General features: G+C 42.7%; 2 protein-coding genes across 2 annotated transcripts; both read left to right on the plus strand.

Annotated features, from left to right (window-relative positions):
• The first annotated feature begins 2,662 nt into the window (after positions 1-2,662).
• LOC123139953 (mitochondrial import inner membrane translocase subunit TIM50) lies at positions 2,663-7,726 on the plus strand. The gene is made up of 10 exons (XM_044559674.1): positions 2,663-3,010; positions 3,137-3,231; positions 3,619-3,655; positions 4,512-4,573; positions 4,664-4,777; positions 5,492-5,596; positions 5,671-5,766; positions 6,166-6,322; positions 6,472-6,574; positions 7,344-7,726. The coding sequence occupies exons 1-10, from the start codon at positions 2,683-2,685 to the stop codon at positions 7,384-7,386; spliced, it is 1,140 nt and encodes a 379-aa protein (XP_044415609.1). The 5' UTR covers positions 2,663-2,682; the 3' UTR covers positions 7,387-7,726.
• Positions 7,727-9,479: 1,753 nt separating this feature from the next.
• LOC123139962 (bromodomain-containing protein 4) lies at positions 9,480-13,236 on the plus strand. The gene is made up of 7 exons (XM_044559685.1): positions 9,480-9,687; positions 9,767-9,844; positions 10,493-10,531; positions 10,622-11,140; positions 11,230-11,334; positions 12,436-12,621; positions 12,728-13,236. Exons 1-7 carry the CDS (start codon positions 9,595-9,597, stop codon positions 12,851-12,853), a joined length of 1,146 nt encoding a protein of 381 aa, XP_044415620.1. The 5' UTR covers positions 9,480-9,594; the 3' UTR covers positions 12,854-13,236.
• Positions 13,237-14,744: the final 1,508 nt, after the last annotated feature.

The raw sequence follows: 14,744 nt of genomic DNA on the forward strand, positions 1-14,744 counted from the left end.
GGGGGGATTAGCTAGTCTCCTATCATACCCCTGTAGAGAAAAAAGATCACCAAGGTCTCGGTGCTTGCTAGCTATCTCCCAGCATGCCACGCGGCTCGCCCCCACACCTCACAAGCCCCCTTGGGAAGCTCATCTAGAGGGTACTCCGGCTATTTGATCCATTTTTATGATACTTTAGGGGTCCTACTAGTCACTCTGTGTGTCAAACTGTCGAGCAAACACACATAATGACGTAGATGGGCAGGTCCATTTTGTGTCATCAAGTGGTTCCTTCGTTGTATCTATGTTTTTTTGGTTTTACAGGTTTTCAACCGTTAGTTTGTATAGACACACACAAAAATACTACATTTCTATAAAGTGAACAGTTTTAAACATTAAGAATATTTTAAAAGAAATATTATGATATTGTGAACATTTCTAAAAGTGACGGACATTTTTAGTTTTTCCTGATTCTTTTTACACAAATTGTGAACATTTTAATTTTTTTACTATTTTTATGTAAAACAATTGTGAACATTCCCAATGAATGCAAGATTTCTTGATAGAAAAGTGAACAATTTAAAATTTCGGTAATTTTAAAAACCAATAAAAAAATAAAAACGAAAAATAGAAAAGAAAAGCAGTAAGCCATAGCGAAAAATAATATAAACCATATGAGAACCTTCGTAAAATTGGAAAAACCAGACTCATGACCTTCCCAAGACTGGAAACAAAAAATAATAATTGGCTTAACACTAATTGGGTCGAGCAAGTCATTGGGCGTGTGCATTTACCCGACATCTAATCGCAAGAGTTTTTTTTAGCAGTAAACCACACTCTATTACGGAATGACTCTAATCGTAAGAGCTATATCTTGCTTATTGCGGGATTGATTTTTTTTAGACAATTGCGAGACTGATAACAAGGCACAGACGAGCTATATCTCGTGCAAAGTGGCATGGCCCAATAATGTCGCTTCTTGCATCTTGGGGAACCTTGTAAAGAGCGGTTTGGGAAACCTTCACACGGTTTTGGAAGGTTTCCTTTTGATGTCTTACTTTAGGAACATGCGTTGTAAATTTTTTTTCACTTCTCAATTTGTTTTCATTTCTATTTTCTCTTTCAAAATCATGAAGCATTTTAATCCTCCCTATTTAATGCACAAACATTTTTGACATGTCATGACCATTCTTTAAATATTTAACAAACAAAATTTCATATTCACATGAAGGTTTTTAAAATTTATAAAGATTTTTTAAGTGTCAAGTACATTTTTTGAAATGGTATAAAGATTTTTACATCCTATGAATATTTTTAAAAATTGTTTGAACAACTTTTTACATCCTAGAACATTCATTTAAAATCTCATGAACAAGTTTTTCAACGTGTGAACATTTTGGTTGAATGGTACAAACATTTTTGTGTATCTCATGAAAATTTTATTAAAATTGCGCGTATAATTTTAGTTTTTCATTAACAAAAATAAAACACAACTAACTGTATTTACGAACCTGGTGGAAATTTTTGAAAATACCCGATAAACGTTTTTAATACATGATGCATGTTCTAAAAAATAATAAAAGAATTCAAAATGTATTTTCAAACATTTTAAGCGGGAAAAATTCTTATATATAGATGGTACATACGTTACAAATGAATAAATTACATTACATTTTTTAGTCTAAACACGCTCCACTTTTATTGATTATTGAACAAGTTCATAGAGATACAATGTTGATCTGGAGTATTAAGGAGCCACACATAGCGTCCTAAAGAAATGCCTAGAGTATGTTTAGTGAGGCTATGTCTCTTAGTATTGGTTTCTCTCCCTTCGAAGATGAAGGAACATCAAGAAAACTATCGTGATGTAAGGTTGATCTCCTTGATAATACTAGAGTGTATCCCACCCGTATTTCTGTGAATGTCGTTGATCACACCTTGAAAAATCCGAAGCTATCTGCACATCTTTAAGCGATAAATCGAGATCAAGTGAGAGCACTTCGCGACAGGCCAACGCCTCCAAAGATTCTGGGTCGGTCATTCCTGGACATTTTATCGCCGAGGAACCTAGATAGTTGCCAGTGGAGTCTCTGCGAACCACATTGTAAGAACCCTCCGTCGCGTCACGGGACACGTCACTGTCCACTTGAATTTTTGCCACTCTTTTGGCCGGCGGGATCCATCTCTCAGGTTGTCTCGGAGGTGTGTGAGCAGCCACATGTTGTATCATCGGTTTGCATGTCTGAAGCTATCAGAGATAGATCTGGACAAATAGATTAGTGGCTAAATTTTTTTAGTTTTGAGATCCAGAAGAAAGACACTTTTTTTTAGGTGCTGAAGAAAGACATATTTGAGCAACCATTTTGCAGGCTATATCAATTTTCCTTTTTGAGAATTTTTCGCAGGCCATATCAAAATGGATCTAGCAATCATCATCATCATCTGTGGAGAAGCTAGGTAAGGCCCATCTGGCCCAGAAGCCCGCGGCGGAACCTCCCGACAGCGCCGCAGGGACGCGCAGAGTTCCGGCTCGTCGTTGCTCTCCGCCGCAGCCCGGCTGGGGTTGAAATCAGTTCGTCTTTGGCATTTGCTGGCTTAAACCCTCCGCTACAAACCAAACGCAAACCCCACGGAACAATCCCCTTCTCCTCCCCTTCTTCCTTTTCTTTCTTTCCCCCCAAGCCAGCCAGCCCCCCGCCAGCCATGCTCCGCCTCGCCGCCGCGAGATCGCGGGCCCTCCTCCTGCCCCGGCCCGCCGCCGCCCTCCCCTCCCCCACCACCCCCTCCTCCTCCTACTCCTCCTACGCCCGCGGCGCCCCCTCCCCCTCCTCCTACGCCTACCGCGCGGCCTCCTCCGCGGCCGCCGCGGAGGCGGCGGCGGCGGCGGCGGCGTCCGGCGCTGGCGCGGAGGCGGCCGCCACGGCGCCGCCTCCCCCCGCGGCCCGCAAGGGGTGGATCAGGGGCCTGCTCAAGTTCGGCGTCTTCACAACCCTCGTCGGAGCCATCGGCGGCGCCGGCTACGCCACCCACGGTGCGACCCCGCCGCCCCGATCTCTGCTCGGGCGCTTCCTCCCCGTTTGGGGTTCCGCGCTTGCATCCGCGTTCTCACTTTTGTTTGACCTTGCCTTGTTTGTTTTTTCCTTCCCGTTTGCTTCAGCCTACTCGCTGTCCGAGGTTGACAAGAAGACCCTCGAGTTCAGGAAGGAGATGACCACCCCGATCCCCGTCCCGGAGGACGCTTCAGAATTCGAGGTAACAATTAACCAATGCCGCGCCGTCTTCCCATCATTGTCGTTGCTTCGTTGCTTGCTCGAGTAATTTCGCTAGGGGAGTTTAGTTTAAGGAGTACCTGATTGGCCTATTGGCAGCTCTGTTTATTGTAATAAACTTGTAATGCAACAAAGCACTGGCAGTAAGAGGTCCAAGGGAAAGCCTCTCTAGCGATACAGAAACATGCAACATATTGTTAAACTATCACTATGTTCTGTCACAAGGTCTATGATCTCCAAAATCATCAATATACTTATGTGTGATACAGAAACAAATGGAGATTGTGGGAATAAACTGCAGCTAGCAGCCTTGTTGTCTGTCAAACTCAACTATGTCTAATACTAGAGTGTCTGTGCTTTGTTTGTGCAGAAATTTCGGGCTAGGGCTTACGAAACAGCTATGAAAGGTACAAGCCATGGCATCTTCCTTCTTTTATTATTGTTATTATTATTATACTTGCCTTCTTTTCTTCTACTACCTGAAATATTTTTTCCTTTTGGACGGCAAAATTGCCATATTACAGCTTCTACTCTCTTGCTGTTTGTTTTCTAACTCCTCCCACTTCTTTCCTCACTTGATGCTTTTGTACACGTTCCAAACACTTGATTGAACAGTGATCTGACGAACATTATACTAAGTAATAAATCAAAAGAATTGTCCTCAGTGAATGCAATGAAGATTGGAATTAAATACAGTTATGCCGCTACTCCCTCTGTTTCACAATAGATGCTGTTCTAGCTTACACATTTTCTTCCTAAATACAGTACGTTCTACGATTACGAGGCAATTCTTGCCATCCTTTCCTTTGCATACCCCAAAAAGTTATTATTCACAAGGTTCACTACTACTATGACTAGAGTAGCACCCACCCATCCAGTAGTGATAAGTGAGGTAACTAAGGAGGGGAATGTGGTATTTCGGATACATGCCATGCAGCCTTGGTGGGACGGGGTTGTAAAATCTTAGAATGACATGTTTGTGCAACGGATGGAGTACTTATTGAATACATACCATATAGTCAAAATTATTCCTTGAGCTCCAGTATACATTTTTTGTTTGGTACCTTGTTAATACTTCAGATACATGCCATGCAGCCTTGGTGGGATGGGACTGTAAAATCTTATAATGGCATGTTTGTGCAGCGGATGGAGTACTTCTGAATACATAAATATAGTCAAAATTGTTCCCTGAGCTCCAGTATACCTTTTTGTTTGGCACCTTGTTAATACTTAATACTAGTCCTGTACATTTTGCTACTGCAGTTCCTGTTGCAGCGATAGAGCTTTACCTGGAAATTAGGGCCAGAATTGAAGATCATGTTGTGGTTAGTTACGAATTATAATATTTCCATTTTTTATCTAACAGTTGTATTTCTTGTAAATGTTAATAATCACACCAAATATTTGTTTGACAGGGCTTTACTGAACCCGCATCAGACAAACTGTTACCAGATTTACATCCGGACGACCAGAATATCTTCACCCTAGTTGTTGATCTGACTGACACTCTTGTATACAATGATTGGCAGGTAGAGTGAATGAAATATTTAGTCCTGTTTTGATTGTTGATTTTTTCCAGTACTATAACCCAATCTTAGGATTTGATGGGAATGTGGTACTATGATACATGGACTGATATTTACGTTATAAAAAAAAGACTTCAAGTCAATGTGAGTGGCAATGTGCAGCTTGTTTTCCATGCTGTCAGATAATGTGCTAACAAGTGCAGCACAATATATAACTTAAATGAAACCATCTCTAACTGAAGGAAAACTAATTTTATTTTCATGTCTTATTTTCCTAAATATTTATGCACAACTATATAAATAGGATTCCTATCTCTTCATTTGATTGGAACAGACTAGTCCCTGTTGTGCTACAGTACGCGTGAACAGTAGGTCTTCCCATAATTTGGGCTAGGGGCTTGGTACATTCCCATGACAGTTTACCCAAACGAAGCAGATATTTGTGCCTAGGCATGTAACATGCTCATGAATTTTCCATTGCCACATCCAGGGCTCGTTTGCTTGGTTGTGTCTAGGCATGTAACATGCTCATGAGATTTCCATTGCCTTACGATAACATAGCAGGATGAGGGTTGAACTCAACTCATCTTACCTATGTTGCTATTAGTTCCATTGCATGGGATAATTCATAAATTGTCTTTCATTTTTTATCCTCTTTTTATTTTCCTATTTGTGCAATTCAGGAATATCAATGTAATGTTTTCTCTCTGTGTAAAGCGTGAGAGAGGTTGGAAGACATTCAAGAGACCAGGAGTTGAAGCTTTTCTGCAACATATGGCAACCATGTATGAAGTTGTTGTATATTCTGATCAACTGCAAATGGTAAGTTGTTTTTAACTCATCCTTCAGGTAGACTGTTATGTTAATACCCTAATGTCTACATGTTTCACTTGTAGTATGTGGACCCTGTGGTTGAAAGGTTGGACTCAACGGGTCAGATACGCAAATTATCAAGGCCTGCAACTAAGTACCAAGATGGTAAACATTATCGGGTACGAAGACTGCCTGGCTTTACTATTTGAGCAATAAGCACACTCCATAAAGATAAAACATTGTCAGTAATAGTGAATCATCCATTTTGCTGTTTTATACTAATAATCTCCTTTCAATCATTCATGGTATGTGCTCCTAAATAAGTATGTGAGCCATACCCAAGGATGCATGTAAATCAATATGGACACTAATACAGTATTATAGTATTCTTTCTATTGTAAATTAAGATCGATGCTTGTATTGTTGGGAATTTCAAGAGAAGTGAACCATTCAATTGTGTATTTATCTGTTTATTTGTTTATTGGGTCCATTATCTGATATGTGAGCCATCACCAAGCCTTCCGTTTTGTTACTGTATGACATTTCTCCTTTTAATATTTTTTGTCATGCTTTACCAGGATTTGTCAAAGTTGAACAGAAATCCTGCACAAGTTCTTTACGTCAGCGCACATGCTCTTGAATCTTGCCTGCAACCTGAAAATTGTGTTACAGTCAAACCCTGGAAACTTGAAAATGATGACACTGAGTTGCTGGATCTGATTCCATTTCTTGAGTGTAAGTGTCCCAACCGTCTCCTGTATCCCTAAAAAAACATCTCCTGTATTACGGCATTACCATGTGGTTCTTGGTATCTTCGTTGTTGTCTTCTGAGTCTGTGACCTCAAAGTGCTTAAGTGTTAATAATGCCAACTTTTACATTACAGATCTTGCCATAGCAAGGCCTTCTGATATTCGGGCAGTGCTTGCTTCCTATCAAGGTCATGATGTTGCTAAAGAGTTCCGAAAGCGTAGCAAAGAACTGGAGAGGTAAGCACATGGTTACATTCTATTACAAGATGCCTGTCATTTAGAATATTTTTGGTTTGTCGTCTTTACATTGACGAGTGAAACTCTCTTTGTGTGGCATTTGTTGTTGACTGTCATGGTTGCATTCTACTGAAGGATCCTGTTATTTAGACTATTTTAGGTTTGCCGTCTTTACATTGACGAGTGAAACTCTCTTTGTGTGGCATTTGTTGTGGATTTCATGGTTGCATTCTACTGCAGGATGCCTGCCATTTAGGTTTTGCTGTCTTTACATTATTATATGAACGTGATATATTGTTATAGATGTCATCAGTGTAACTACACGAGTGGACCTCTCTTTTGCGTGGCATTTGTTGTGGACTGTCATGGCGGTTGTGTATGTTGTTTAGTTGGACGCCTTATGCATAAGTTGATCTGAATTTCGAAGTACAGATTTTCTAGGTGTTGAGCTGGACTCGGCAATTATGTAGTAATAACACCCTCTGTTCCTAAATGTAAGACGTATATTTACAAACAGAGGTAGTAGAATCTGGGGAGCTACCTTTGGTACTAGAGTCCCTTACTAAGGCATCATGCTTCTTTGAGAACTACACCAATCTCAGTAATGCAAAATTAGGACATTGACCTTGAGTGTATCAGATTTCAAGCTTACAATGCCTGTCTGGATTTTTGAAAATCGGCTTATCTAGGATCAGCTATTTGTTTGTTACACAAACCTGTTTTTTTTTCCTTCTGTGAATTGAATGGCCATTACTTCACCATCTTACAGGCACAAGCAAGCGAAGCAACGTAAGAGCATATGGCGGCGGTGATGGATCTGATCTGCTGCAAGGGCAAAGCTCCAAATTGACCTAATCCTAGCTGCGTGTGTTTTTTGTTGGAAGGAGAGCATATTGAGACTCCTGTGCAATTGCGTTTCTAGTCAGATGGCTTGGTAGTTTGGGCAGTTTAGGTTGCCTAACATTACGACTGATATCAGCGCTCATCCCATTTTCTTGTAAGGATCTCCATTTCTTGGGCATCTCATTCCCATGTGAAGAATAGGGCTATATGTATAGCACACGGTCTCTGTTAAGAGTTTGAGACCACGCCACCAAGTTTGCCTTATGCTTAGTTGCCAAAACATGCGTTGAGATGAGGCGTTTTTCTTAATGGTCCGTGGTCATTGCATTCTCTGAGTCATAGAGATGACTACGCATCGTGCGCACATTGTCGACTTGATGAGAAATAATATAACAGTGGTTTGCGACTGTGAATCGTCTCAACTGCACCAAATTCACTCTTCGACCGCAGTAGCAATTGCTGTAACATGGATTAGTGGCAGCTCGTTTTAATATGCATACACAGCTTGCATACACATTCTGAAGACAATTTTTTTCGTTAAACGGGTACTCACTCCTTGCCAAAATCTTAGGTGTTCTGCGGTCCTTCTATAATTGCCTTTCTTTGTGGATATGCAATGTTTCTGTACACTTGATGATGTCCATATACGGTAAGACCTCAGTAACCAGACTGTTTTTCTCATAATCCTATAAATTGATTTTAAAACGCCCTCCCTTTCATAATCCGTGTCTTGCACGAATCTCCTGTTTCCAAACAAAGTGCAAAATTTAGGCAGAAGTCGTTTAAAGAGCCAACTTCATAAATTCACATGTACACATTTTTATGCATGATTTACATATTCAATTCTCCATCTTGTCAATTTCCAAATTTCCAAGGAGGTTCTTAGGGCTTTTTGACTTGCGGGGTGAAAAAAGGATACACTTAAAGGATTCCACTATCATCCAACTTGAATCGTGTAGGCCTAATTGACACGCAATAGAACCATATGAATTTTTTTTCAAGAGGCATGAGTAAATGAAAAAAAAAAACTTTGCGACGTGCCGGACTACAGAGAGAATGGAGCTCATGATGACAGTATGGCGCTGCTGGCACGTCCGCAACAAGATAACACATCATAAGCAGCCGCCCCAGTCAAAGCATCCAAGAGGTATCTTCTAAGCTAAGTGAACTAATTGGTGCGCAGAACAACCTAGGTGCTGATCCAGTTAAAGGAAAGCAAGTTTGGGTGTGGTGACACCCAGCAAGCCATTACCGCATGCTCAGCCCATCAAGGGCGCCTCATCCAGGTGGTCTCCTCAGGCTGAAGGATGGGCAAAACGGAAATGTTGATGGATCGTTCCGCGCCACCTCGGGAGCTGCGGGGGCGGGCATGATTCTGTGCGGCTCCACAACGACATCATTTTCTCATCCTGTTGAGAGTTGCATACATGTGTAGAACCATTGGAGGCTGAGCTCTCAACTTGCATGGAGGGCATCAACCTCGCCTTGCAATGAACGAAGATGCTGATAGAATTGAAGAAGGACTGCCTTGTCGCTTTTAACATGATCAATGGTCCGAACAGGGACCGGTATTGCTATGCCATGTTGGTTGATCAAATCCAATGGCTTTCGAGGGAAGGGAGAATGTCCAAGCTATCTCATGTTCGTAGGGAACAGAATGGTGTAAGCCATTATTTGGCCTCCTTTGGCCGGACATAAGGTCACACTGTGATGTGGCTGGGTTCGGGAGCAGAGGATGTCCCTGATATTTTTAAGAATGACTTATGTCCTGATTGATGAAATAAATTCCCTTTCACACGCATTTAAAAAAAAGAATACCCTAATAAATCGAACCCAAGAGATGCCATTGGAAGGGAAAGAAAATTAAACAACACGCATATAAGTTTTTCAACAGTTAAAATCGTTGAAAAATTATATATTTTTCAATAAAGCAGGCCCTTCACAGAAAAAAAAATAGCGTCGCAAAAAAAAAGGAAAAGACCCAGTCTTTTTTTTTTCTCGTTTGAGCATGGCCCCTTTTCTCCGCAGAGAAAAAAGGCCTGGCCCACATCAAGGAATCGACCGAAAGGCCACAGACAAACACAGGCTTGAAGCTCGCAGCACGGATAGCGCTCTCCGGCCTCCGCCCAAATCGCCGCCGCCCCGGCTCCGGCCGCCCCCCTACTCCCGCGCGCGCCATGACGGCGAATCAGCCGGCGGGCGAGGCCCTCGCGACCCACATCTCCGGCATGTCCCGCCCGGAGATGTACGACCTCATGTCCCAGATGAAGGTGCGCCCCCCAATCCCCAAACCCTACGAGCCTGATTCCTCCCCTCCCGGCCTCCTCACCGTTTCGCCTCGTCCCGCAGGCCATGCTCGACCACGACCAGGAGAGGGTGCGCCGAATGCTCGTCGAGAACCCCGACGTCACCCGCGCGCTCTTCCGGGTGAGTCCTCTCGCGGCCTGCGCTGCTAGGGTTTGTGGGTTTCCTGGTACAGATTCCGTGTTTCTATGCAGGAAAGGGTAGGATAAAACTCCATACCTGTCACAAATGGTAGTCGCTGAACATCTGGTGTACATTGCTGGCTACCCCAGTTAAACCTGGTTCATGTTTGCATAGGGAGTGGAATCGAGGGTCATTTATGTTGTAAAAAACATTATAGGTTGCTTTTTACATGATTTAGATGGAAAATCCATTCATAAGAACGTGGTGTATAGTCGTGTTAATGTTGATAGTGTCACCACAGGGCGTTCACACCTGTTGTTTCTATATGGAAAGAAAGTGGACGGCGAAGAAGAATGTGTGTCACACACTTATATAGAAGACTAAAACCGAATCCACTACTTGTTCTACGCCTGTTTCCCAATGGTTTATTCAATTGTTATAAGCATTCTAATACACATCATTAATGTTTTTGCTTTTGTTCTCCTGACAAACTTGCCTTGTTATCATGCAGTCAATATAGGGTGTGGTGTCTACGTACATATGTGAACTTTCAAGTTTCAGCTTGATTATTTTGCTCACAATGATTGAATCTGTTATATGCATTTGTGCTGGATGCATTTCTCATATAGTATTTTTTTCTCCTTGCAGGCCCAAGTGGTTCTCGGAATGGTCAAAACACCTAAAGCTGTATGTAACATAAGTTCTTTGACGTTTAATATTTGGATTATTAATGTTGAAATTGAATATTTTTGTCATCAAATGCTTGTTGTTCCACAGGCACAATCTTCCGACACGCACCAGCCAACAGTTGCTCAGACAACTCCTCCTGCATCAGTTAAAGCTACAGTACAAGATCATGTTAACTTGCCCCAGCCTCCCTTGCCTACCAATCAACAGAATTTGCAACCTTCTGGCCAATTTCCTTCGGGCACTTCTAATGTGACACCATCTTTGGACCTTCCACCTATGCCAGCGAATCCACCACAATCAGCACAATCAAAAGGATACCCTATCCATCAGATGCATTCTGCATCAGCACCGCAGTCATCTCAGTATCCAAATGTTACCATGCCTCCTCATGCTCCTCCACAGTATTCAAATGTTCCATCTCATATGCCAACAGTGAACAGTCAACCACAGCAACCATTGCAAAATCCTGGAATGTTTAACCAGCAATTACAGCCACCCCTGCCCCAGTTGCCTAGGCCACCTTCCATGCAGGCATATACACATCAGATGCATCAGCAAATACCCAGTACATATGGTCAGCACATGTTGCAACAACCAATGTTTCATGTAAGGTTCTATAGTCTATACTAAATTTATGTGGTTCTGATAACTATATACTCTTTTGCAAACTGACCATGATATTTGGAATTTCTCAGCCAGGTGGGAATCCACAAAATTCTTTCTTTACAGGTCAACAACAGCAGCAATTACCCAACCAGCCACCACCATTGCCGAATCAGCCACCACCACAGCTATACCAGGTGTGATATCTCATCTTCTGGAAGATATGATTAGTTTGATTATCCTGTCTTAAAGTTGACCTTTTCCTTGTGTAAAGAAAAATGCAAGTATATTCCTGAATGTTTCTGCCTTTCCGCAGCATTTGCTGTGCAAAATCAGCTTTAGGATGTATGAAATGATGGGGTATTGTTGATCTGCTATTATCTCAGGAGTTTTAGGTCTCGAAGAACCATGCATGCAATGAGTAATTGTTAACTAACCTCTTGCTATCATAGTGTAGTAGTCCTGACTGCTGTTATAAAGTATCTGTATCATATGACATATTATCAGCATTATAAAGTAACACGTGAATTGACTCTTATTATTTATAATCCAATAGACTAATATTTCACACATGTTGGCCTACATAACAGTTCACATTGCCTTCTACATGTTTTACTTGGCTAGGTTCTACAGTTCTTTTCCTTGTTCTGATTGACACTTGACATTATAAAAAAAAATCAGTGCACATGCAGTTCAAACGTTACTATTTTTTCTTGCTGCTGTGCTCCAAATTCTTTACCACTATGTCATTATTTATTCCTCCTTTCAATATTTGATACTGCTCACAGGGTTCTTGCTTGGACAGTTGAACCAAACGCCAAATATAGCATGCTTAAAACGTTTATGTTTTCTCAGCAAGGACCACATATCCTAGTTATTCTTGTTTGGACATCACAAAAATTGAGGGCTCATATATAATATCTAATCCATGGACAGTTTTAAGCATCTCTTCAGCATTTTTTCGCGCATAAACTCCTCTGAAAGCTGGTCATTCCGTATTCTCTTACAAAGATTGAATAGGAAACCCTTAACAAGCCAGTTTCAGGTTTAATTCATGTCTTGGTTTTTGTTGATTTATGGATTGCCAGCTTATTGCTGACTTTTTGGACATCAAGGACACCTGAAATTTAGTATAAGGATATCAAGCACAACCTATTTTTAGTCTATGCAAACCACACATCACTTCTTAAATAGATTATTGTTGTTTGCCAGATTCTAACAGTCCCACCTTATCTGTGATGTGCGGATCATGGACTCAAAAATCAACAGTTAACTCTTGTAATTTGTCTGTTTAACAGGCTAATTCACATGTGAGCTCGCACTACAATTCCCAAAGTATGCAAGTCGATAGATCAGCTCCATGGGGGCGTGGCAACCAAGAAGCATCGTCGGCTGGCTCCCATTTCCCTGGCCAATTTCAAGGTCTACCTGGACAGATGACCCAAGGGATTGGCGGAATGCAGACAGGCCGCCCAGAAGCACCTGTAAGTGTCCCTGCTACTGCATTTTAGAACACAAGTGGTCATATGTGCTACGCTTTACCCCCTTTCCCTAAAAAATGAACCACTCACGTAGTTGTTATTCGAGCAGTTGACAGCCGACATGGAAAAGATGCTAGTACAGCAAGTCATGAGCATGTCGCCGGAGCAGATCAACGCGCTGCCCCCGGAGCAACGTCAGCAGGTGCTTCAGCTGCGAGACATGCTGCGTCAATGATGTACACGACGAGCAGCTGCCCGAGTAGAAGGATGACAGTTCGATAGAGCCGCGCAGATCGGATCAAGTGCTCCGTGATCGACTTACGTTGTCAAAGTGACATCTTCATTGTTCAAGCGGATTGACATCCCTGCTAGCCTGCCGCGTGCCTGGGAATGTGGTTGTAGAATGAACGCTTAGCCCATTTCGTTATTTATAGGCAGCTCTTTGGATATACATTCGGATTGACAAGTGAAGCGGCATGATGTGGTACTCCGCTGCTGCTGCCGCCAAGTTTTCTGCCGTGTTGTGATTGAATTCTGGTCCTTGTCTGATGACTGGTCTAGCTCTTGAGATGACTGATTGATATAATATGAGAGTGGTGGTAAACGTTCTTGTTTGTACTCCTTTTTTTATCGGATCTTTTCTCAATTTTGTCTTGTCTACGTGCGAAAATCTGTTGGCATGGACGAGCTCTTTTTTTTGCGGGTGAAACCGGGGCTCTTTATTCAACATCAAAACCTCCAGCATAATCTGCTGAGAGGCTAGTTACAAGAAAACTTGGTGTGGTATCAAGCCAACACTCTGTAACATCTAAAGTGCTTGCCTGTTTCGCACAGAGATGAGCAGGGACGTTGGCAGCTCTACCGACATGCTGAACTATAAAAGACTTAAATGAAGGAACATGCTCCCCGATTTCAGAAAAGATAGGCGCCACCACCGCACGAGAGGTGTGACGCGAGTTCCAGAGATTCACAATCTTCAAATTATCAGACTCCAGAACCACTTCCTCATAGCCCCGAAGGTGCGCAAAGATAACTCCATCGCGGATGGCAAAAGCTTCAGCTATGAGCGGGTCCGTGACCCCTGGGTATGGTTTACACCATGCTGCAAGAAGGGTTGAATTGGACCGAGAAACACCCCCTGTCCCTCCCCTCCTTGCATCCATTGCAACACTGCCATCAGTGTTAATTTTGATCCATCCCGACTCAGGCGGCCGCCAGCCATGGCCGGGCAGAATTCTAACGTGATCTCGAGGCAGCTCAAGAACTTCAAGCGACTCCCGAACCCTCTTCAGAGACTGAATATGGTTATAAGCATTCTTGTCGTGGGTGATATTGTTCCGAGAGGTCCAAATCGTCCACATAACAATCACCATTGTCGCTCTTTGTGACTCCGAGAACATCTGATCGCACAAGATATCTCTGGACCAGGTCAGAGGGTGCAACACCGGCCTTCTGATATTCAACCATTCGGGGGCTGCATCTCAAAACTGTCTGGCATGAGAGCAGTCAAGAAGGGCATGCATCATGTCCTCGTCCGTGTGAAGACATATTTTGCATGTACTAACCGTAGCAATATGGCGATGTTTAAGAGTAGCTTCTGCTGGTAGAATGCCATGTAGTACCCTTCACCAGAAGACTCTGACTCTTGGGATAACTTTGAGCTTCCACAATCGAGACCACAACTGTTTGTCTGTCAATGAAGAATCGGTAATCGTCCCCTCCTCTAGAGCAGTCCGCTCGTTCCGAGTCATTAAGGCACGATACGATGATCTTACAGTGTAGCATCCCGATTTTTCAAAAGCCCAAGCCAACGAATCATCACCCCCTCCTTGCCTCAGCGGAATGTTGAGGATGGCATCCGCATCTGGGGGTATGAAGTTTTGTCGAACCACATCTTACTTCCATGACCAGCTGATGTGATCGATAAGGTCCGCCACCACATTCAGCTGATCATTGCCAATGCTGCAGACCAGCGTCATTGATAGTGTACCAGGAATCCATTTGTCATGCCAAACAGAGACCGTTGAGCCGTCGCCTACCCGCTTTAGAAGACCGATCCGCAGGGCATCCCTCCCAGCAATTATAGCACGGCAGGTTGGAGAGGAGAAGCGAGGAGCTGTGGCTTG

This window comes from Triticum aestivum, chromosome 1B (assembly GCF_018294505.1).
Source record: "Triticum aestivum cultivar Chinese Spring chromosome 1B, IWGSC CS RefSeq v2.1, whole genome shotgun sequence".
Lineage (NCBI taxonomy): Eukaryota > Viridiplantae > Streptophyta > Magnoliopsida > Poales > Poaceae > Triticum > Triticum aestivum.